Source organism: Nanorana parkeri, unplaced genomic scaffold, assembly GCF_000935625.1.
Source record: "Nanorana parkeri isolate BGI_ZX_2015 unplaced genomic scaffold, ASM93562v1 scaffold1209, whole genome shotgun sequence".
Lineage (NCBI taxonomy): Eukaryota > Metazoa > Chordata > Amphibia > Anura > Dicroglossidae > Nanorana > Nanorana parkeri.
Genome location: NW_017307477.1, coordinates 280,657 through 306,475, shown reverse-complemented (window position 1 = coordinate 306,475; position 25,819 = coordinate 280,657). Strand labels below are relative to the sequence as shown.

The 25,819-nt window shown below is 47.1% G+C and overlaps 1 protein-coding gene across 1 annotated transcript in view; it reads right to left on the bottom strand.

Annotated features, from left to right (window-relative positions):
* The window catches only part of LOC108796998 (contactin-associated protein-like 5), a 283,699-nt gene that overhangs the window by 150,047 nt on the left and 107,833 nt on the right, over positions 1-25,819 (bottom strand). Inside the window, exons 5-7 of the mRNA XM_018568564.1 lie at positions 21,583-21,730; positions 11,596-11,799; positions 3,467-3,651 (exon numbers count right to left, since the gene is read on the bottom strand). Coding sequence (XP_018424066.1) covers positions 3,467-3,651; positions 11,596-11,799; positions 21,583-21,730 — 537 coding nt within the window. The remainder of the gene's footprint in view (positions 1-3,466; positions 3,652-11,595; positions 11,800-21,582; positions 21,731-25,819) is intronic.

Sequence of the window (25,819 nt, the reverse complement as noted above, 5' to 3'; positions counted from 1 at the left end):
TGGAACAATAACCATTTTCTTTTTCCGCTTTCTATATTAGCTCAAAGGTTAAAATATAAAAAAAAGGAAGAAATTTATTATTATTTTTATGCCGCAGAAATACGCAAAGGTCGTTGGGAAATTCGAGATAAAACGTAGCGATTTTATGCCTTTTATGGCGGCCCGTAAAAAGTCAAAAGCGCAAACACAATCTGGAGAGCGCGTGGCTATGTTATTAATTTAATGCGCTATAAAGTTTCAAGCATCTTTTGTTCTTTACTGCACGGTGACGTGTGAAGAGCTAGCCGGCATCGCGGGCCGTCGCTATCGCTCCGCCGTATGTTGGACGGATTTACGCGGCGTGGACGAGCAACTTTCTCGCGCTGAGATAGGTGAGAAAACATTTTTGACAAGCGCTGCCGAGACAAAAATAAAATCGCATTAACCTTGTTCAGAAGTAATTAGCGAGTAATATATCTGCGCTTAATTCCCAAACGTCCTCATTTGTGGGGCCGTGATAAATATGTTCTTGTCAAGTCTAATCCATATCATTGTATTTCCAAAACAGACAAAATGTACTAATTAAGCTCAAATTGGAGTTGCGTGTCGGCGGCGCGGTTTTTTCGCTGTGGCGCGATCATTCTAATCGCCTAATAAATAGCAATAATGCCGGTTATTTCCCTTTTTCGGGTGGTTTTATCGACCATCAAACGCCCTGAGATATAATTTAACGGAGGGCCGTAATCTTTCGGTGGGCTTTCGCCGCCGCGCGCAAACTTAATTAGAAATGTATTGCTCTAAACAAAATATTAACGGCGCCGGCTGCGTCGCAAATCTGATTCCTCGATATTATCCGGAGTATAAAAATTAGGCTGTGAAGCTCGCACGGGACTTTAGTTCACTTCCATAACGAAGACATAAAATGCCTGAAAAATTAAATCTGGCCGCTGATTCTGATCTCACGGCGGGTTTTTAATGGGGCAAAGCACACAGTTTTAATTTTTCGGAGCAAAACTTTGTTAAAGGAGAACTATGACATGAGTGATTTCCACTCACCTCATAGTTCTAAGCCGACCTGTGACAATGAGACTATCACAGGTCGGCTCAGTAGATCGGGAGGTGAGGGAACACATACCGTGTTCGCTCACCTCTCGATCCTGTAACGGCTCTCTGCCGTGACAGGGGGAGGGGCTGGATTCCCCTCTCCCCGCTCCGATCTGCCAGCGCTGACTGGAGGAACGGATGGGGGAGGGGGCGGGTACAGCTGGCTCTGCCTCTAGATAGGCAGAGCCAGCTGTCACTCACGCAGCTGGGCGGATCTCGTCATCTAAGTCGGGATCCGCTCTGGCTGCGGCGTCTCAGTATACCGCGAGCTGTAGCTCCCTGTATACTGAGCTTAGGGTAACGGGAGGACGCTAGTTTGTGTCCTCCCGTTACCCCAAGGAGAACTATGGGGAAAAACACTGACCCCATACTTCTCCTTTAAAAGAAAGAAAACAAGTTTGGTTGAGAACATTCTGCTTTTGTGTCGATATGATTGCACCAAGAACTGGAGCTCCTTCTCAGCCAATGGTCATCATCAATCCATTGGAACACAGAATGCAGCACCGGGGCCAATAGGACGGAAGAGCCCAGGATAACTTTAACTATACAGAAGGTGATCATATAAAAAGAGCCAGCGTGCCTTGGGGGGAGGATTGGTTCGCGGCAACCCCCCCTCCTCCCTTCATCCCTTCATCAGGGGTCAATGGAAGATAAAGACTTCAAGGATCTTAGGTCTTGTTTAGACCAGACACAGTGCGTTCCAGCCCAATTTTGTTCAGACTGAACCATGTACCATTCGGACCAGACCGGACTGCAGCCATTGATGTGCATTCAGGAAGAGATTTACTCTCTCCGCTGCCCCAAGGCCAGGTTCCTCAATGCACCCCCCTGTATGCAGGCTGCATACAAGTGATCTCCGCAACATCGCCGAGATCACTTGTACAAAACAAGCGGCGGCTTCCCCCGCTTTACATTTAGCTCTGCTTGCCCGAAAGAGGGCTAAATGTAGAAAATAACTACCCGCCCGGCACCTGGAACTGCATGACCCGGGCGTCGGGAGATATGAATTCCATACCCCTGTTGTCCCTCTACTCCCTGCTGCCTTGTGGGAAATCCGGCCCTGTGTGCATTGCGTTCCCATGCGGCCGATCGCATTGCAGCCGGAGGGCGTGGCTACAGTGCCATTCACTTCACACCCCCATTCTGCCCCACACCATCGCGGCAATGCGATGCAGTGTGTTCCAGCTAGAATCGGACCGGAACGCACTATGTCTGGTGTGAACAAGCCCTTCGAAGGAACAGTGGCCACAAACAGGGGTGATCCTAGCCTGTGGCGGAGAGGGGGCTGGGGTGCACCCTATCGGTTTAGGGGATGTTGGTGGCCTCCGCAGCATCTCACCCGGCCAGCTTTGGCTCCGGCTCTGGCCGGCGTCCCACCCAACTCTTGGCAACCAGTGACGTTACTGGTTGCCAGGAGCTGGTCGGAAACGCTGGCCAGAGCAACACAGGTTGCTAACAGCTGGGTGGGGAGATGTTTATGGCCTTTACAGATCTCCCTGCCCAACTCTTAGCAACCTGAGGCACCCTGGCCAGAAAGAAGGCGGCAGGCTCACTGCAAACATGGTGCAGCCGAGGGCCCATGATACTCTATTTGCTCCGCCCACGTGACCCAAAGAGATGGTGCCTAAGGCAAAAGCCTCAGGCTCTCTTACTATAGGGATGGTCCTGGCCACAAACATCTCTATTAGGTCTTAAATTAAGCTTTCCTCATGGAGTACTGGTGTATCAGCTGCCGAGCTTCCAATTGCCACTTAGCAATCCAAGCACATTGATGTTTTTTGAACCCTGGTGAAGGGGGAATGCTTTGGCCCCAAGACGGGTTGGCTGATTTTATTAACAATTACATTATCCTTTTGGTCCCATGCTCCTTTCTGCATTCCTATGCTTTGAGCTACAGTCAGGTACCCATTGAAGGAGGACTTCCTGTACGTCAGTCACCTATCCAGAGCTTGTTTGAAGTTTCCACACTGAGCTCATCTAACCCGGCCTCGCCCGTGTCCGCTGCCTGCTCACCCAGTTATCAATTCTATCCATGTTACCTTTGGGGCCCACCCCCCATAGACTTTAAAGTAGTAGTAAACTGTCAAACTTTTTTTTTTCAATAATGAATTTTTCTTGAAGAAGTTTTGCTTGTTATTCAGAATTGAGAAAGCTGGTCGGATGACCAGCAAAAAAGTCTTCAAGAACAATACAGCAAGTCTGGTTGTACTGACAGGTTCTACTCCTCCCCCACGGTATTGAAAACTAAAAAAAAAATGTAAAAAACAACTTTGGGCTGGATTTACACTTCACATTTATATTTCACTTTTCTCCAAATCTGACTTTTTCACAGAAGGCTAAAAAAAAAAAAAAATCTTCAATGACGCATCATGACCAAACGCACCTCATAATCGATGTCCAAGTTGTCGGACTCGCCCTTGGTGCGGAAGTGTTGAGTGTATTTGTCCACTGTGAAGTTGACTTGTTTGTTGAACCGATCTATGAGAACTGAATGCCAGTGCTGATCATCCAAGAGGCTTCCCAAGGTCACCATGGTGTGAGTGTTCGCAAATCGCAGCTTGGCGTCACCTGGGGAGAAAAAACGGGATTTGAGTCTGATAGCAGGAGGGCAACAAGTGTAATTCTCAAAGTCAGTACAGGACAATATTTAATGCTGACCTCCGGCCTCCCCTTCAGTCTTCTACCTGAGCTCCGGCCTCCCCTTCAGTCTTCTATCTGACCTCCGTCCTTCCCTTCAGTCTTACATCTGACCTCCGTCCTTCCCTTCAGTCTTCTATCTGACCTCCGTCCTTCCATTCAGTCTTCTATCTGACCTCCGTCCTCCCCTTCAGTCTTCTACCTGAGCTCCGGCCTCCCCTTCAGTCTTCTATCTGACCTCCGTCCTTCCCTTCAGTCTTCTATCTGACCTCCATCCTCCCCTTCAGTCTTCTATCCGACCTCCGTCCTTCCCTTCAGTCTTCTATCTGACCTCCGTCCTTCCATTCAGTCTTCTATCTGACCTCAGTCCTTCCCTTCAGTCTTCTATCTGACCTCCGTCCTCCCCTTCTGACTTATATCTGACTTCCGTCCTTCCCTTCAGTATTCTATCTGACCTTCGTTCTTCCCTTCAGTCTTATATCTGTCCTCCATCCTTCCCTTCAGTCTTATATCTGACCTGCGTCCTTCCCTTCAGTCTTGCACAGTTGTAGCGGCTCCTCCCCTCTTCCTCTGATTACACTGCACACTGGGAGCTCCTCACAATGTGCATTAGAAGCTGCAGCAAGTCATACAGAGCTCACCTCATTTCCTGGCTGGAGGATGTAAAAACATCATCTAATGCTTTCCTCACCAGGCTGACTGTCCCTGGCCCCGCCCCTTTCATTCATTGGATTTCAGTTCTTTCAATCATGGCGGCTTAGCATTACATACGGGTGCTACCAAAGCTTCCTGTTTTCAGACAACTACGTCTACATCCTGCCAGAGCCTCCCACCAACCCCTTTGCACAGGTCAAGAATATTTTTGCCCACAGTTCTTCTTCGTTCTGATTTAAGACCCAGTTACAGGGCCAGCAGGAAGGGGTTAATGATAAAAATTGATCTTTATGAAGAATGATACTGTTGATGCCAGAAATGTATTCATGTAGACGTGTAAAGTTACTAAATAGTCCAAGGTAAAGGATCAGGGGGACTCTGGGTAAGGGGCTCCCCGAGGCTCCATGCCTATGACACACACTATATTACCATCACAGATGCTGAATATTGTCAGTTATGTGATTTACACCGATCAGCCATAACATTATGACCACCCCCCTAATATTGAGTAGGTCCCCCTTTTCCTAAACCGTCCAGGCATGGACTCCACTTGAAGGTGTGCTGTGGTATCTGGCACCAAGCCATCAGTAGCAGATCCTTTAGGTCCTGTAAGTTGTAAGGTGATCGGCCTCCATGGATCGGACTTGTTTTTCCAGCACATCCCACAGGTGATCGATTGGATTGAGATCTGGAGAATTTGGGGGCCAAGTCATCACCTCAAACTCGTTGTTGTTTTCCTCAAACCATTCTTGAACCATGTGTGCAGTGTGGCCGGGCTCATTATCCTGCTGAAAGAGGCCACTGCCATCAGCGAATACCGTTTCCATGAAGGGGGGGGGGACGTGGTCAGTAACAATGTTTAGGTCGGTGGTACAAGTCACGTAACATCCACATGAATGGCAGGACCCGAGGTCTCCCAGCAGAACATTGCCCAAAGCATCATACTGCCTCCGCCGGCTTGTCTTCTTCCCATAGTACATCCTGGTGCCATTTCTTCCCCAGCTAAGTGACACACATGGACCCAGCCATCCACGTGATGTAAAAGTTAACGTGGTTCATCAGACCAGGCCACCTTTTTCCATTGCTCTGTGGTCCAGTTCTGATGCTCATGTGCCCACTGTAGGCACTTTTGTGGTGGACACGGGTTAGCATGGGCACCCTGACGGGTTTGTGGTTATGCAGTCCCATACACAGCAAGCTGTCATACTCTGTGTGTTCAGACTCCTTTCTATCAGAACCAGCATGAACTTTTTCAGCAATCTGAGCTCCAGTATCTCTTCTATTGGATCAAACTACACGGACCGGACTTCTCTCCCCACGTGTATCAATGAGCCTTGGCTACCCATGACCCTGTCACCGGTTCACCAGTTTTCCTTCCTTGGACCACTTTTGGTCGGTCCTGATAACTGCAGACCGGGAACATCCCACAAGAGCTGCCGTTTTGGAGTTGCTCTGACCCAGTCATCTAGCCGTCACAATTTGGTCCTTGTCAAAGTCGCTCAAATCCTCACACTTGTCCATTGTATCTGCTCCCAACACATCAACTTCAGGGACAAAATGTTCACTTCCTGCCTAATATATCCCCCTACTTTCAGTGATCAGAATGTTATGGCTGATCGGTGTATTTATATCACAAACTGCTTCAGTGTAAAAGTAAATACACAGAATATTTCAGTGCAGACTTTTACACTCACATTCAGGAATTTTATTATCGGCTAATTTACATAAAGGCAACTTATTGATGTATTGGTTCTTTTTGAGGGTTCATTAATATGCGACATCAAAAATAGGTTTCCCAGATTTGCATACAGTACGGCCATGTGACCCACTTCAGTAGAGTTAAAAAAAATTTCATCTGTTTTCCCCTCCAGTGTTTCCTGATCTCGAGCACATGACTCCGATATGTGAGGATTGCGAATGAATACAATGTATAGAGGGCGGCGATCGGTCTGCCCGATCCGTCTGTTAATATTATAGGCAAAAAAAAAAACGACTTACTACTTCAAAATTGCAACCCACAATACACAGTTGCCATGGAAACAGAAGTTTAACTTTACTTGTGTTGACGTGAGGAAGAAAATAAACATTGAAAAGTAACGAGTCTAAAAATGAAGTTGGAAACGTCTAGAAGCAGAAGACGCTTTTCCGTCCTGCTGATCGCCAATAACTGCGTTATACATTCAACGCGAGACTGATAAACGTCCGCAGACCAACGCTTTCCTGAGATAGAGAAACATGAAAGCAAAATAAAAAAATAACAATGAAAATGGTTTTGATATTGGGAGGCGGGAAGGTGGCAATAATGTTTTGCTCTGTCGCCATTCAGGAATCGGTATGGCGAAAATTCAATTTTAAACCGTTATTATGGGCAAAAATAAAAAATGACACGTAGGACTCAGTCTGACAGTTTTATGTTTTCCCTGCAACAGAGTTTTATTACATGTTAAAGGAGAACTATGGGGTCGGTGCTTTTTCCCATAGTTCTCCTAAGGGAGCTGAAGTTGCTAGAGGGCCAGACCATTATAAATAGGGAAGCAGGTTGGTTACCACGACAGTAGAAGTGATTTGTTTCTGAAGATACGGGGAAACAACGCGATGTAACAGCCTTTGAACGCGGGATGATTGTTGGCGCTCGGAGCCATGGAGCGAGTATCAGCAAAACAGCAGAATTGGTTAAATGTTCAAGAGCAGCTGTTGTTAAAGTGTTTAAAGACCGGACTGTCAGCCGAAAATCTGGGTCTGAACGTGCGAATTGTGGCCGTCAGCGACTAGTCAATGTTAGGGCAGAACGGAGAGCGGCAAGACTGGTACAAGACAACAGAAGGGTAACAGTGCAGTGTCAGATTCCTCGCATCACCTTTCATCATCTCGTGGAGTCACGAGGCGGCCCAACGAAGTACTGATGGGGTGGTCATAATAATCTGGCCACTCAGTATATAGCGAGCTACAGCTCGCTATATACTGAGACGCTGCAGCCGGGGCGGATCCCGACAATTCTGTCGGGATCCTCCCAGCTGCGTGAGTGACAGCTGGCTCTGCCTATCTAGAGGCAGAGCCAGCTGTACCCGCCCCCTCCCCCGTCCGTTCCGCCAGTCAGTGCTGCAGGATCGGACAGGGGAGGGGGAATCCCTGCAGCGATAGATCGAGAATGGTATGCGAGCGATGGTATGTGTTCGCTCACTTCCTGATCTATTGAGCCGACCTGTGACAGTTTCATTGCCACACGTCGGCTAGAACTATGAGGCTGAGCGATTTTCACTCACCTCATAGTTCTCCTTTAAACCAGCCAGTAGATCTGTTATTTTTAAATATCCTTTAGCAGGCCAAGCTGTAGGGTTGCAACCTTTTCTTCAAGCAAAACCCGAACACTCTAGCAACGCGTGGATATTTTTTTGGGAGAATGAGCCGCGGCTTATTCATATGTAAATAGTGCCATCCATTCATATGTAAATATCACAGTTGAGACTTTTTTCAGTGGGAGGCCAGTAGCCCCTATCATAATTTTGGTTGCCCCTGCCTGCCTGACATCTTGTGTCCGGGTTTCTGCTGCCATGAAACCTGGACAAAGCATTCAAAACCCGGACTGTCCGTGTGAATCCTGGACAGGTGGCAACCCTACCAAGCTGTCCAGCAGACGTGACAGGTACAGGGGTTGGGACAAACCCTTGCTTACAATGGTCGGCTTTTAGTCATAGTAAAATAAAAGGAGTGACTGCAAAAAAGACTATGGGGGTTATTCACAAAGCTAGCCGAAGGCAGCCGAGTGAATAACCGAGCCGAGGTAAAGTGACCCGAATGCTGTTCGGCTATTCACTTCAGCCTTGCACGGCTGATTTCAGCTGAACATCGCCTAAAATAAGCCGTAGATTGGCTGCCTTTGGTCAGCCGAACATGCTAGCATGTCCGGTTGAGCCAAAGCGCAGAAGGATTTCAACTCATCCGATCCACTGAGCTGAAGCTCCGGCAGGTCACTCGCTGCCACTCGCCCCTATTCTCATAGGGGCCGAACCGCAGTAAGTGAATAGCCGATTTTTCTGAGCGGCATTTGGCTCGGCTATTCTGCTCGGTACCTCCATGGTAGCAAGCAGAATAGTAACACAATTAAACAAACAAAAACAAAAAAGTTCAAAAATTATTTTTAACATTTTTAAAAATAGGAAAAAAAATTAAATATTTTAAAGAAAAGAGAAAAATTTAAAAAAATAAAAACTGTTTACTATTGGCCGGCAACTGCGAGAGTCAGTGAATAACAACTGGGCGGAAACGGCCGTGACGTCTGCTCAGTTGTTATTGTTTAATGACAGATCAGCGTCCCCAGGTCATTTGGGGACGCTGATCTGTCATTACAACTGGATGGAGCGAGCAGTGAGATCACGACTGGCTCCGCCCCAGCTGAGATTTGCGTGGAGATCGGTCGGCTTTGGCCAACTTTTCTCCTCGCCTCGGGTGTCACTACATCTCAGCCGAGTCGACGCATATGCGTTTGGCTCGGCTGCCTTCTCCTGCTGTTCAGGCGCTATTGTGAATTCAAACCTTACTTTGTACAGACTGACCCCTCGGATGGCGGGACCGCAGCCAAGATGGCGCCGGATCGCTCTACGGCCAAATTCGCCTCGTGGTCTCCGGAGGCCTCATCATCCGTGGGAGATGTGACCCCGACAAGCTCTCAGTCTTCCATCGCCTCCTCGATCGGGATGTTACAGCAGAACTTGGATCGCTCACCGAGGAGTACCGGGCCAGAGCGGAAAGAAACGATGACGAGGTATGTGAGTTACGAGGGGAAGGGTACTCCTACAACAGCTAGACGGGCCTCAGATGATACCCCTTCCTGTGGTCAAGCAGAAGTGGGATCCCCGGATGCCCCACATGCCGATTCTGCACAGACCCGGGAGGCAGAGGCCCGCTCTCCGTCCTCATACCCTCCGTCTCCTACTCTGACAAGGCCGCAGCCGTGTGACCAGGCCCAGAAGCCGCAGCGGACTCCTCGCCCCAGGGACACTAGCCCCAGGGACACTAGCCCAACGGGTCATGCTACGATTTTACAGGAATACATTACAGACCCTACCCCTGGCTGTGAACCCCTAGAGCAACCAAAGAGACAATACAATGGGAATTCAGCCAACCTACACTCAGTGCCACAAATATCCCCTTCACAAATAGTACAGGACTCTCCATCACCAGGGTTGGGGAAACATATGTCAACAGAACCGCAAAAACGCAAGTTTCCGTATCTTTTCCTATTATTTTCTTTATCTACCCAAGTGAATGGACATGAGTCTTTTCTATTAAAATGATACGTATTGTGTTGGAAGCTGCTGTTCTATTTTTATAGCAAGACAAACTGAAGAATATGCAATTAATATAGTAACTGCGCTTCAATGTGGATAATAACATTTTTTTTTTTTATTATTCTCTTCAAATCAATGGAGATATAGAAGGTAGCTTCTAGAATGCAATTCAACATCCCATTCACATGTCTAATGTCTAGTGTGTTATGTTGGCGATTTTGCTTATTATTATGCATTATTGTGTATTGTGTATCTTTAAAAATTTTCAAAATAAACAAAAATGTCAATCAAAAAAAAAAAAAAAGGGCTCCGGCGGCCGAAGAGAGCCGAAGGATCAGCTGAAGCTACGGCTGGATGCTTCGGCTCTTTGGTGAATAACCCCCTATGGGGTCTAGTTAGAACTCTTTCGCCCGGCCATTTGCTGTGGAATGCCATTCACACAGCATTTCCTTCACTAGATGGAACCAAGGAGCATAGGACATACACATTGGAAGGACGCCACATGTGCTCTGATGAATTAAGCTTCTTTAGAGCGACGTCACTTCGATCTACTGAGCCGACCTGTGATAGTCTCATTGTCACAGGTCGGCTACAACTATGAGGTGAGTGAAAAGCACACACCTCATAGTTCTCCTTTAAGCTCTGCTTGCCCAAAGCGTGCCTAAATGTAGAAAACAACTACCCGCCCGGCGCCCGGAACTGCATGTCCTGGGCATCGGGAGATAGGAATTCCACACCCCTGTTGCCCCTCTACTCCCTGCTGCCCCTCTACTCCCTGCTGCCCTTAGGTCAGGCCTCGGTTGGCCGTGTGGGAAATCCAGCCCTGGTCACTGGTAACGTGACCTATTGCATGAAAAATCTTTGTAAGTAATCACAGCAGATTTTCTATCGTATTTTGGGTTCTCCCTTACTGCGCATCACACTTTATCCCATGCTGGGGAAACAGAGAGTCTGCGCGAAGGGAGGATCTTCGGTCACTAAATTTCGATTCAGCGATTTCTGACATTTAAAGGTTCTCCGTTTATCACAGAAAATCTGCAAAGTGCGGATGTAACAGATGTATTTCTGCTGGGACCTCCGCCGATGTACGAGCTAATTACTGGTGACATTTTAGTCACTGAACATCAGGCTCTGCGAACGCACTTCCGCGGGAGCCTCTCACCGCTCACCCCAATTCCCAGAGCTGGCTTCTGTTTCAAATGCTTTTCAATAAAAAATTACATGCTAAAAAAAAAAAGAAAGAAAGTTTACTTGGCTTCTTTCCCTTGGAATACCTATTACACATATCCCAGGAGGCTGTATTTTCCATTGCCCGTGGAACCCTGGGACATGTCAAGACACTCTTGTTCCTGAAATCTGGTTCTTGCAACCATAAACAAAATGACAATTTGAGTCCGCAAGGAGCCACCTGCAAGAACCAGGAGGATGATGATGAAAACTGATGACCGACGATGAAGAAAAGAAGGAGAAGAGAAGGTAGAGGAAGAAGAAAGTAAAGGAGAGGAGAAGGTAGAGGAAGAAGAAAGTAAAGGAGAGGAGAAGGTAGAGGAAGAAGAAAGTAAAGGAGAGGAGAAGGTAGAGGAAGAAGAAAGTAAAGGAGAGGAGAAGGTAGGGGGGAGGAAGAAGGCAGAGGAGAGGACGGCATTGCCAGATCCGGTGGGCTTACGAGTATCTTTATGCCGCATAAACAAACACAAATGAAACAGGCAGATGGAGGATGACTTTCAGGGGAAGGTGCAACGTTCACTTTAAGAATGAACAGCAGTGGGGAATCTCAAGCGTAGGTTCTGCACAGAAATCCCTAAAGGCAATGATGTCCATTTACTCATCTCAGTCCTAAATTCAATAACTCAAGGTAGTGTATGTAGAACCTGACAGGTTAGCTTAAAACAGCATTTTCTTACAAGAAAAAAAACAAAAACCAGCTGCGTACCCAGGTTAATGGAGAGAGACAATCTCCCTTTCTGTAGCTCCAGCGTTATATAATCCCCGCGTTGTCCTTCTCCGTGAAATAATACTCCATCACTCTGCATGCTCTTGAACTTCAGGGAGATGACATCTTTATATGTGGTCATCAGTTTCTGATTGAACCTGTAGAGGAGCGAGCTTCTGCCATCAAAGTCCGCCACGTCGGATTCTAAAGAGGAGGACAAAGAAAGAGGCCATTGAGAATCAGTCATGTAAGCGAAATGAACAAGGTCAGTGACAGCTCTGCTCTCATCTGGCATGAACATCAACAACACCTTTATGGACAATATTGGGTCAGCGTTGTCTTCTTTCCCTGAATCGAATCCCCTGGAGAATCCCTTAAAGAAGAACTTGTTGGAATTACATTAAGTGCCCCTGCTGGTTCTACTTGGCAGAGGCACAATACAAATACACAGAAGATGGATTCATATAACAGATAGATCAAATGAGAACTTCCATATAGATCCTGTTAGATCAAATTAGAAATTCCATTACTTTAAATGCTTACATTACAGTATCCTCTAGTTGTGTACATTCCTCTCAGGCTCTGATTTTTCATGTGTGTGCAATGAGGAGGAGAAAGAGCCACTTCAGGTCAGGGGTCATACCCACAAGAACTTTGGTTCCAGTGTTTATAGTGTGGCAGCAGGCAGATGGGGATGTCTGTGTTTAAGTGTAATACTGAAGTTCTTCCTCTAGGGGGAAGTGCTGAGAGGGCTGGAGGCTTGGAAGTAACAAGCCCAGGTGAAGCTAGCTGGCTTTTTGAGGCCTCTACAAGAACTCCCAGCCTCCTAAGGATGCAGCTCCACCCTGGAACCAGTCTGTATGTCGGGTGGACTGGTGGGCAGTTCACCTGTGTGCAGGGCCGGATTTACACTACCTGCTGCCCCAAGGCCAGGTTCTTCAATACGCCTCCCTAACCGCCAAACACCCCCCCTCCCCCTCCCATGGAGAATATCAGACGTGCAGGCTGCATACAAGTGATCTCGGTGACATCGCCTAGATAACTTGTAGAAAACTAGCGGCTGCTTACCCGCTGCACATTTAGCTCTGCTTGCCAAAAGCGTGCCTAAATGTAGAAAACAACTACCCACGGCGCCCAGAACTGCATGTCCCGGGCATCGGGAGATAGGAATTCCACACTCCTGCTGCCCCTCTACTCCCTGCTGCCCCAAGGCTGGGCCTTGATTGGCCTTGTGGGAAATCCAGCCCTGCCTGTGTGGTGAAAAGCAGCTTGTGTGGCAAGAGGATGAAAGACAAGCCTGTGTGGCAACCGCTTTGACTACAACCTGTGTGGCCAGAAGTTTTGTTAAAGGAACCACCTGAAGTCGGTGAGACTTGAAAATGTTATTCTGATGACAGAAAAAACTGTACTTTATGTTTGAAAACCCCTGCGAGAGAACACCTGTGTGGACTTTTGAGTTAGTAGAAGTGGACAAAGAAGCCCTTAAAAAGTGGAAAGGGAGTGGAAGTGTCCTTAAAGGAGAACTATGAGGTGAGTGATTTTCACTCAACCTCATAATTTGAGCCAACGTGTGACAATTAAACTGTCACACGTCGGCTCAATAGATCGGGAAGTGAGCGAACACATAGCGTCGCTCGCTCACTTCTCGATCCTGTCCCTGCAGAGAGCCATGGCTGTCACTCACGGCTCCCTGCAGGGATACCCCCTCCCCGCTCCGATCCTCCAGCGCTGACTGTCAGAACGGACGGGGCGGGTACAGCTGGCTCACCCTCTAGATAGGCAGAGCCAGCTGTCAATCACGCAGTTGGGTGGATCTTGACAGTAATGTCGGGATCCGTCCCGGCTGTGGCACTCTCAATATACCGCGAGCTCTAGCTCGCGATATACTGAGCGCTGGGTCAAGGGAGGACGCTAGTTTATGTCCTCCCGTGACCCTTAAGAGAACTATGGGGAAAAACACAGACTCCATAGTTCTCCTTTAATGCACTATCATTTGAAGTTAATAGGTAAAAGTTCTGTTGAAGTCCATCTTCCAATCACGTGCAAGCAAAATTATAATTGTTTTGCATTTTTATTTCCCATGCATGTGATTGGATATTCTTTGCAAAGTGATTTTTTACCACATTCACCGAGCTAAGGGTATATTCCCCTGCAAAGTGAAGAGCCAATTTGACTTTAGTCAATGAAACCCCCACAACACCCAACACAAATCAAATCCCCTGAAATTAAATCGGAATGCTGGTTCTTTACTTCTCCTTCTACCTAATAAGACATGTACAGCCATTTTCAAATCAAAGGAGTCTCTACCAGAGCCAATCGCCTGACAAGCGTGGGAGAAGAACCTCGTTCTTTGATGTGCGAAGCACTCCGAGGAAATGTCACAAAACAAACCCGCACATAAAACAAAATGATCCGACTCCGTCATTTGCAAGCAGTATATTCTCTTTAATTGAACAACACGCTTGCGTTTCCAAGGAAAAGAAAAAACAATTAGAGAGAGAACTCCGTACAGTACGTTTTCAATCCAGGCCATGACAAGCATTGGCGTCTCTAGAGGGTCCACCTTTGAAATTGCAAAGAGAGGAAAAACAAACAAACACTTAGCCACCTGCCTCCATATCCCTACCGGAGGAATCCAGAATTCATTACCGTGCTTGGTGTTCACACATACAAGCAAGATTAAAATACCCAGGGGCCTTTGTTTTCTTAGGTTTCATATTTTTTCCCCGTTCCCTGGTGATTCTCATTTTATTCCTTGTCCCTGTTTTGCTGTTGGTTGCACAGAAGAATTGTTGTTGTTGGTAGGTTTAAAAATGCAAACACCAGATTTTCTAGTTGACAGAGAAGGATGTCCATTAGGTAATGGAACATGTTCTGCCGGTTGGCCCATCTGGGGAATCGGGCTTAAAGGACCACCTGCAGGCCCCAGAACATTAGGTGCTTACAGGGCAACATATGTTGGCCGCTCATAAGTTACAGGTTTTAGAAAGACGATGAGCCTTGGGTTGGCTGCTTCGTTTTTTCAACTGATTTCCCCAGCTGTTATCATTTGTTGACTAATGAGAAGCACCGGCCTAAAGCCATAAGCATGCGTAATATGTAACCTTGCCCAAAGATGACACGGAGACTGATGAAGATGGAAAGGTCAAGGCCATAGTTTTATTGAATTTCCAACCTAACAACATAACCAGCGCCAGTCATAGTTATGCTGAGAGCACACGAGAATAGTAACTTGACATAGTCTGAAAAGAATGTCCTTACCATGAGTTCTGGACAGGCATTAGAATAACCCAAAAACTCCACTTGAGGGCATAGCCTATTAAAGGAACTCTAACCACTGGCAAGGTGAACCCACCAATAAAGCTGTGATGATCATCATCTAAAAGAGGGGTAGGTGGGCATACAACTCTTCTGAGGGCAGAAGGTCTTCAGGTCAGAGGTTCCTGCCTCAGTGTAGTCTTTACTGAAGATCCTAGCCAACCTCTTCACCTCATGTCCTGGTAGCTCTACTTTAAACCGATGTGTGCTAATGTTAACTCCCCCTTCACTGAGCCATGCTTCCATCAGTCAAGACGCCCTTCCGCTAGGGTCTCAAGGAGCTTTTATTATGGCTGCATATTCTTTTCTTGTATTGCCCTCTACCATACCATACTGAAGATCATAGCCAACCTCTTCATCTCATGTCCTGGTAGCCAATCACAACTAATCTACTTTCAACCTATGTGTGTTAATGTTAACTCCCCCTTCACTGAGCAATGCTTCCATCAGTCAAGACGCCCTTCCGCTAGGGTCTCAAGGAGCTTTTATTATGGCTGCATATTCTTTTCTTGTATTGCCCTCTACCATACCATACTGAAGATCATAGCCAACCTCTTCATCTCATGTCCTGGTAGCCAATCACAACTAATCTACTTTAAACCTATGTGTGTTAATGTTAACTTCCCCTTCACTGAGCCATGCTTCCATCAGTCAAGACTCGCTTCCGCTAGGGTCTGAAGGGGCTTTTATTATGGCTGCATATTCTTTTCTTGCATAGCCCTCTACCATACCTTAGCCATTTCTCTTTTGATATCATATACTATAATTTTGTTTGTGGTACCTGGTAAGCACAGTTTACTTAATAGCTTTTTAACCTCAATGCACATTTTTGTTATATTTTATTTTGGCTTTTTTGCCTCTGGAGGCAGGAATGGGGGGGTTGCTGGTGGTGTACACACTTAGTGGGGGGGGCTGGGAGGGTTGCTGGGGGAGAGCCATGCTGCTGCCCAGGCGTGCAGAAGTGATGCCACCGCTCTTGATTGTGTCCCACCCAGCTTCTGGCAGTCCTCCTCTCAAGAGCCCTCAGCCCCCTGATGCAAGCAGTGGGCCGGCCCTTGGGAGGAGTTATGCAAATATTAATATGCCTTGATGGGCAGAGGAGTGGGTATTCCTAAGCAGACAGTATTTGCATGCAGACTGCCCTAGGTAACACCCACGTGATGCTGAGCCCCCATGATTGAGAGAACTGAATTAAAGAGGTGGGGCCGGGACAGTCAGGCTGGGGAGGAATGCGCTAGATGATGCGGTATATTCTCCAGTCATGAAATGGGGCGGGCTCTATCTGACTTGATGCAGCTTCTAATGCAGATTGTGAGAAGCTCCCAGTGTGCAGTGACATCAGAGGAAGAGGAGGCGGTACAACGGAGGTCAGATATAAGACCGAAGTCAGATATAAGACCGAAGGGAAGGGCAGAGGTCAGATATAAGACTGAAGGGAAGGATGGAGGTCAGATAGAAGACTGAAGGGGAGGACGGGGGTCAGATATAAGACTGAAGGGAAGGACGGAGGTCAGAAATAAGACCGAAGGGAAGGACGGAGGTCAGATAGAAGACTAAAGGGAAGGACGGAGGTCAGATATGAGACTGAAGGGAAGGACGGAGGTCAGATATAAGACTGAAGGGAAGGATGGAGTTTAGCTTTAATGATATCTGAGTGGTTGAGCCATTGACAAAAGAGATTAAGATGATGCGAAATGTTTGGAGTGCGAATCATTTGACAAAATGCCATTACATGAAGTGCGGCAGTAGAACGTCTAACACAAGTGCAGAGTTTTTATATTACATGATATAATTTAATATAAATTTCAAATGCGAAATGTGTCATGAAGATGAAGGTCACAGCGACAGAATAAAAAAATCAAAAAAAAATCAGAAGAAATTCCAACAATTGAGTTCATATCGTTTCCAGAAATTGAACATTAGACTGAAAGAGGAGACGGAGCATCAGTTATATTTCCAATTGCCGCTCAGATGACTCACAACCTCTCCTGAAATGAAATAAATGGCAATACAATCATCTATGGCATCCGCGGCATTTACGTCAATAAAAGATGCACTATGCCGGTGCCCCATCTTTACTTTGTGATTGTAACGGCGCCATTCGTTGGCCAACGCGGCACCCACCAGGCTTTTTTTTTTTTTTTTCTGGAAATAAAAAACAAAATTAGAAGTTATACTACTAAAACTAAGAGAAAAAAAAAATGAAAAAACGGACAAATGTTAACCCTGAAAGAAAGCAGCTGTAGGAGCCCAGAGGGTGCTGCAATACAGCCAAGTGAAAAAAAAGTCCACAACACCAAAGGGCTAGTTGCCATACATACACTTATGCAGGAAACCATAGGCAATTTAAACATTGATTTGGACAGCTGGGGCTGTCCTGGAAGTCCCCAGTCATGGGTACCCCAGGTCCACTGACCTTTGCTGTACTCCATGCCGGGGGAAGCCCCTGCTCACTAGCACGAACGCCTAAGAAAAAAATAAGAAACGTTACGATGTCCTGCTCGGCCGGAGGAAACACAAAATAACTGAAGTGTGCTAGGCTGGTACTCTTCCTTTTAGGTGTGGGTGATGTGTTTCCTGTTTCCGGTGGGAGGAGCCTATCTCTCTGATGTTGTCCTGGAAGGTGACTAGAGAAAACAAAATTAAGGTTATACTACTAAAACTGAGAGAAAAAAATAACATTGTACTACACAAGTACTGTTTTGTGTTCGGTTATTTCACATAGAAGATAGATATCTTCCCATTCGGATGATAACTGGTTTCTATTCCCCATTAGCATAGCCGCCAGTTCCAAGCAGTGAAAAAGCGGTACTAAAATGGGGGGCCACCAGGCGTTTTTGAATCTAAGTGGTCAGGAGTGCGATGGGTTCATGGACTACTGGAAATACGAGGGAAGCGCACTTCCTGTCTGTGCTCTCTGTTTTGTGCTTTTCAGGGAGTCACTCTTACGGGGTCTATCTGTAAACCATTCGCCCCGCGGTACTCTGAGCAAGCTCATTCTGTGCGAACAGAAGCAAAATAGAGGTATTTTGTTCCTCTGCTCTTCAACTCCATCTAGTGCCCAAAATGCAGTATTACATTACATTACATTCTACCTGAAGCAAAAATATACAACAAATCTTCATTTTCCCCCCCTCTCTACTCGGTGTATATAATAATCCGGCCACTCGGTGTATATAATAATCCGGCCACTCAGTGTATATAATAATCCGGCCACTCAGTGTATATAATAATCCGGCCACTCAGTGTATATTAGGGATGCACCAATACTGATACCAGCATCCCTGCCTATACTGGTAATTTTCATGAGTACACATACTTGTGAAAATGCCCCGATACCAAAAATTGAAGCGTTTGCCCTGTCCTGTGCTTGCTGGGGACCTTGTGGCAGCCTTCTTGGGAACCACGCAGCACCTGTTTACAACGCTTACGTTGGGCTGCACACCCCTCCTGAGACCCTGCACACCCCTCCTTACACCCTCTGCACCCCTCCTGAGACCCTGCCCACCCCTCCTTACCCCCTCTCCACACCTCACAACACCCTGCATGGCTGCACACCCCTCCTGAGACCCTGCACACCCCTCCTTACACCCTCTGCACCCCTCCTGAGACCCTGCACACCCCTCCTTACACCCTCTGCACCCCTCCTGAGACCCTGCACACCCCTCCTTACACCCTCTGCACCCCTCCTGAGACCCTCCACCCAAGACATTGGGCCAGCCCCCCGGAGCAAAGCGGTAGCACAGAGCTTGTAGAAAATGTTTATACTATTATTCTGCATTGTTGTATAATGTATTGCTGGGATGTGTAGCCCTCTATATCTGGTGGTATTATTCTGCATTACTGTATAATGTATGGCTGGGATTTGTAGTCCTCTATAGCTGATGGTATTCTGCATTGCTGTATAATGTATTGCTGGGATTTGTAGTCATCTATAGCTGGTGGTATCCTGCATTGCTGTATAATGTATTGCTGGGATTTGTAGTCATCTATAGCTGGTGGTATCCTGCATTGCTGTATAATGTATTGCTGGGATTTGTAGTCATCTATAGCTGGTGGTATCCTGCATTGCTGTATAATGAATTGCTGGGATTTGTAGCCCCTCTACAGCTTGGAGTCAGTGATAGAACTCCCAGGGTTGCAGAGGTTGCAGCTGGGACCAGGCCCTGGCACTCCACCACTTTCCTAAAATCATTAGTCTGTATTGTTTTAGAAAAACTGTCACATGACACTAAAAAAAAGGTGTCTCTAATTGGTATTGGCGAGTACATGAGGAAAAGTGTCAGTACTCGTACTCGGTCTGGAAAAAATGGTATCACTGCATCCCTAATAGAAATACTGGAATACTGACGGAAGCATGGCTCAGTGAAGGGGGAGTTAACATTACCACACATAGGTTGAAAGTAGATTAGTTGTGATTGGCTACCAGGACATGAGATGAAGAGGTTGGCTATGATCTTCAGTATGGTATGGTAGAGGGCTATGCAAGAAAATAATATGCAGCCATAATAAAAGCCCCTTCAGACCCTAGCGGAAGGGCGTCTTGACTGATGGAAGCATGGCTCAGTGAAGGGGGAGTTAACATTAACACACATAGGTTTAAAGTAGAGCTACCAGGGCATGAGGTGAAGAGGTTGGCTAGGATCTTCAGTAAAGACTACACTGAGGCAGGAACCTCTGACCTGAAGACCTTCTGCCCTCAGAAGAGTTGTATGCCCACCTACCCCTCTTTTAGATGATGATCATCACAGCTTTATTGGTGGGTTCACCTTGCCAGTGGTTAGAGTTCCTTTAATAGGCTATGCCCTCAAGTGGAGTTTTTGGGTTATTCTAATGCCTGTCCAGAACTCATGGTAAGGACATTCTTTTCAGACTATGTCAAGTTACTATTCTCGTGTGCTCTCAGCATAACTATGACTGGCGCTGGTTATGTTGTTATGTTGGAAATTCAATAAAACTATGGCCTTGCCCTTTAACATTACCACACATAGGTTGAAAGTAGATTAGTTGTGATTGGCTACCAGGACATGAGATGAAGAGGTTGGCTATGATCTTCAGTATGGTATGCTAGAGGGCAATGCAGGTAAAGAATACGCAGCCATAATAAAAGCCCCTTCAGACCCTAGCGGAAGGGAGTCGTGACTGATGGAAGCATGGCTCAGTGAAGGGGGAGTTAACATTAAGGCCCCATTCACACTGCGCGATTTGCATTTTGCGCAATATCGTGCGATTTGTCGCGCGATATCACGCAAATGCTTGCATTGCAAAGAATGGAATCGTGGCAAAATCCGCTCCAAAAAAGGTCCTGCTGTAGCGACGCACGACCCGCGACAGCAGGACCCTTTGCCCCACTGCCTTGCATTGGAGAGCGATATCGCGCGGTATATAGCCGCGATATCGCGGGAATTACTGCGCGATAAATCGCTCAATGTGTACGGGGCCTAACACAAATAGGTTTAAAGTAGAGCTACCAGGGCATGAGGTGAAGAGGTTGGCTAGGATCTTCAGTAAAGACTACACTGAGACAGGAACCTCTGACCTGAAGACCTCAGCCCGCAGAATAGTTGTACGCCCACCTACCCCTCTTTTACTGTATATACAGTGGGACATATAGAGAAATCCTGTGTACAGATAGATTCCTACTCCCACCTGCTTTATAGTCCATCCATCCCACCGTCAGGAATGACACTAATGCATTAAGTAAAACGGAGCCGCATCTCATTTGCATGTCATTATGTGGCACCTCGTTGTACATCACTGAGCTGACTCCGGTGAATCTGCTCATCCTGTCGAGATCAGAAAACATCTGCATAATGAACGCTAGTCATCTTATAAGATATGTATAAATATTTATGGCTCAGCAAGCCCTGATTACATGTCTACGTGATGGAAGACAAAAGGCAAAATAAAAGCAATTAATGCTAATGGCATCCTATCAGTGTCACTTGCAGCACCGGGGATTTGGGCATTAAGCGATTCCAGAGTTAGAGATACACGCAGGCAAAACGTAAGGTGAAAATGTTGGAAACAAAGCCGCGATCCTGAGCACCCGGAACCGAGAATCTATAAGTCAAGAACTGAGTGATCACATACCGCCGATCACACAGTTCCAGATTTTCTCCCTGCAGAGAGCGGTTATTATCAGTCACCTTCCCACGCAAGACTGCCCTCCCCTCCCCCCTACGTCACTGGTTGCCAGGAGCTGGGTGGGACGCAGGCCAGAGCCGGAGCCAAAGATGGGTGGGGAGATGATGCAGAGACCATAAAACCAATCAATACATGACACAGTGGTGCCAAAATGCAGTCAGCAGAAGGAAACGCAGAGCACAATGGGGACCAGACACCCGATGCACAGAAATGTTTCTCACGTTGGAGATTGGAAGATTTTTCTTTTTTTGTTAAAGTAAAATAAAAGGTTTGCTGATATTTTGGGGGGCAAATCTATAAAAACTGGAGACGTGAAAAGCCGAGCCCTTTCCCACAGCAGCCAACCAAATGCCATCTTCCATTTTGTGTATAAGGAAAATCATTTCATCGGCTGCTACAGGCACCTCCCGGCTCCCCGTAAACTGGCTTGTGATTGGCTGACGCTGAAAGCAGAAACATAAATTGATACAAAGTGAACGAGTCAATCCGGCTGGAAATCTGCATGGAAATGAACCTACTTACTATAAGAACAGCCATAGACCTCCACTCTCATCCCGATTCTGCCGCTGGGATTCCACTCCAAGGGGACAAATCTGACAAATCTGGCTTTCATGGAATGCTGGAACTTGTGGTTCACCACGCCGTCTGCGTTGATGTTTCCAGGAAAGACCTATGGACAGAATGCAACAAAAATAAATGATCAAGTCAAACCGCCTCACGTGACATTTAGAAGAACCAGCCATGAAATCTCTTACCCAGAATCCCCTGGAACTTATAGGGAAATCAGCACGCAGTCCCCGTCCTCACCTTCGTCTGGCGCGAACGCAAGCCCAAGGTGATGCGTTCAAAACGTGCGTCGCGCTTGCATGCCATTACTTGTTAATGACACGCCAAACGCGCCCAGCAAAATGCGGGATGCCCACAGCTGATGTTGCATGAGCTACTTTGCTGCATTTTTCGCACGTCTGGCACCCATTGAAATTGATGGGTGACGCGTGGCAAAAAATGGCCAAATGTGCGTTCCCGCATCGCATAGTGTGAACGGGACTTTAAGCCCTCATTCACACTGGAATCGGCCGGCACGTACAGCTTGGTGCTGCGTGCGCGGCCTTTTCGAGCAGCTCCCGGGAAGGACAGTTGCTGCGTATGATTAGTACGTAGTCCCCGTCCTCCTCTATGGGAGGGCAGGGCGGGTGAGCGTAGGGGGTCGTACTGCCGTGCACACCCATAGGGGGCTGCATACTAATCACACGCAGCACCGATCCTTCCCGGGAGCTGCTTGGTACGGCCCCGCACGCAGCACAGAGCTTACGTGCCGGCCAATTACAGTGTGAATGAGGGCTAGAGCTGAATTCCAGGAAAACAGCTGAAAACATATATTGAGGTTCGGCTCAGCCCATCCAGATGTTGGATCGGCTGAGTCGAACTCCTTCTGCACTTCGGGTCAGCCGAACATGCTGAGCATGTTCGGCTGATCCGAAGCCACACGATGCAAGCCGATGTACGGCTGATTTCAGCCGTACCAGCCTGAAGTGAATAGCCGAACAGTGTCCGGCTCACTTCACTTCTGATCGGTCATTCACTCGGCTGCCCTCCTGTGAAGAGACCCCTATGTTACCTGTCACTAGACATGTAAGCTGCGGAAAAATTTGGTTCAGATATTTCAGTATTTTGGGATTTGGATCCGATATTCAATTCGGTCCGGGTTTCGGATTCAGACGAAATCTGAATTTTCGTTAGATTCGGATGAGTTTGCGAATATTCGTTGTGAATACCACAGAAAGCCATATACAGATATTAATACTAAAGCTCAATCTCCCAGACCCCAATGACCATCGGGATCTGAATTTTCCGAATTGAATTTGGGAGCTCCTAAAAGCCATTCGGGTCTGGGAGCCATATACATATAATACTAAAGCTGAGGCCCCCAGATCCAAAAGGCATTCGGGAACTCCCAAAAGCAATTCAGAAATTCGGATCCCCAATGCCATTGGGGTCTGGGAGCCTCAGCTTCAGTATTATATGTATATACTGTATAGGGCTCCCATGTTGCCGTAATGAAAATTTGTATTCAGACCCATTCGGGTGCATTAAACCGAAAAACACATCTGATTGGCCAGAAAAGTCACATGTCCCATTCAGTTTAGTTCTTGTATGAAATTCAGAGATGGAAATTCGGATTTGGACACATTCGGATGCATTGGGATTCAGAAATTCGGATGTGTCCGAGTGAGGAAAATTAATACGAATTTGGATTCAGAAGGAAAGAATCCCACGTGTCTACCTGCCAAATGATTTGTAATTCTGTCCATCCAGTCCTGCCATTTACATAGTTCTGGTAGGTCAGGAGACCTGATTGTTCTCTGCTGCTGTTAGGTAACCCTTACAGGTCTTGTCCCTCCCCCAGCCTGCGATTGGACAGTAAGAAACAGAAAGCTGAGTAGCTCATCTTATCTGTCACTCTGCTCTCTCTTTCTATCAGCATGTTCCTAGCACTGCAGCACAACTGATTGGCTCCTAGTGCTGCTTCTCCCTTCCACAGACTGAGCTCTGCTGTACATGGGGCTCAAATTCAGACACTTACACTGCTTGCGTTTACCAAACACATTGGATAAGGTATTGATGAATACAGAACGGCATTTGTTGTGACTTTTATATCTATATCTGGAGTTGATGTTTTTTGGCAGCTGATCAGATAATCATTTTCAGGCCTCTGATATAATTGCTTATTACAGGTTACATTATAATATCATTTGGAATTGCACTTGTTATAGGTTCCAGCCATTTCCACATCACCGTCGTCTGTCGGGAGAGCCGCGTGCAGCAGACTATGACAGCGAATCACATCGAGGTTTATATTAGTGAGATCCAACATGAGATCATTAATCCCTGCGCTGCTTTATTAAGTTTAATTTCCTTAGATTTTGCCTTCCCTGGTCCCCCCACTCTCCCTCCCCCATCATCAACATGATATTACAAATTTTTAATTAAAGGAGAAGTATGAGGTGAGCGCTTTTCACTCACCTCATAGTTCTAGCCGACCTGTGACAATGAGACTGTCACAGGTCGGCTCAGTAGATCGGGAGGTGAGCGAACACATACCAGGTTCACTCACCTCTCGATCCTGTCACGGCTCTCTGCCGTGACAGGGGAGGGGCTGGATTCCCCTCTCCCCGCTCCGATCCACCAGCGCTGACTGGCGGAACGGACGGGGGAGGAGGCGGGTACAGCTGACTCTGCCTCTAGATAGGCAGAGCCAGCTGTCAGTCACGCAGCTGGGTGGATCTCGACGTCGATGTCGGGATCCGCTCCGGCTGCGGCGTCTCAGTATATAGGGAGCTGTAGCTCGCGGTATACTGAGCTTTGGGTGACGGGAGGGCGCTAGTTTGTGTCCTCCCGTTACCCTAAGGAGAACTATGGGGAAAAACACTGACCCCCATAGTTCTCCTTTAAGACCTTGCATTTTTATTACATATCTTATTTTATACCCAGTGATGTGATCACTGGGTCTCTGCGCTTCTCTCGTGGCTGGTGGGAGGGGCCGGCAGGATGCTGTACATGGCTTCCTGAAAACATCACAGCGCCCTGCCTTAGTATTTCTTTCAAGAGCCCCCAGCCATGATGCAAGCAGTGGGCCGGCTCTTGGGAGGAGTTATGCAAATATAAAAATGCCTTGAGGGGTGGGTGTCAGTCTGGAGGAGTGGGCGTTCCTAGGCAGGATGTATTTGCACCACAGGTAACGCCCACATGCCATGCTCAGCCTCCATGATGGAAAGAGCTGAAATCCAATGAATGAAAGGGGCGGGGCCAAGCACAGTCAGGCTGGGGGGAGGAAAGTGCTAAATGATGCTGGGCATCCTCCAGGAAATGAGGCGGAGCTCTATCTGACTTGCTGCAGCTTCTAATGCACATTGTGAGAAGATCCCAGTGTGCAGAGACATCAGAGGAAGAGGAGACGCTACAACTGTGCAAGACTAAAGAGGAGGACGGAGGTCAGATAGAAGACTGAAGGGAAGGACGGAGGTCAGATAGAAGACTGAAGGGGAAGGACGGAGGTCAGATAGAAGACTGAAGGGGAGGACGGAGGTTGAGATTTGATACATTGTTTCTACATCTGCATTAAGCTCTCATTCCCACCAATGATGAGTCTCCCGGATGAGCGGCGCAGTGAATATCATGGGGGTGATAATCCGCGTACAGAACAATAACTTTGTGTTTCGGAGTCTCTCGGCGTTCCGCGGAAAGTTATTATTTCTGATTATAATGGAGACTTCAGAGGATTTTTTTTTCTACTTTATGACAATTTCTTCTCTTTTATTTATGACAATTATATTTGTTTTAGGCGGGATGAGTTCCGGCCGCGCTCGGCGACAGAAGAAGAAGACGACATTAAATGGAACATTTCGGAATCTACAAAAGGAAAAACAAAGAAAATAACATTCCGTGTGTTCCTTTGCGGAAGCCGAGGAGACCGAGCGGAAGATGAAAGCGCTCCAGACATCTTTATCTGCTTTGCTCTCCATAGAAGTATCATTGACCTTGGCGTTACGCGGCGGAGATGCGGAGGAGGGGTCATTTATGATCATTTATGAAAAGACCAATTAGCTTCTCATGTATGAAATGAAGGTGAAGGGCAGAGGGAACCTTAGGCGGGTTTTAGGTGATTAGGGCACTGGAAGGTACGATGGAGATTCTTCTGATCTTCCCTTCTGTGAATAGACAGAGGAAGTCCCCCGAAACATTGCTGGCCGTTCTGTCA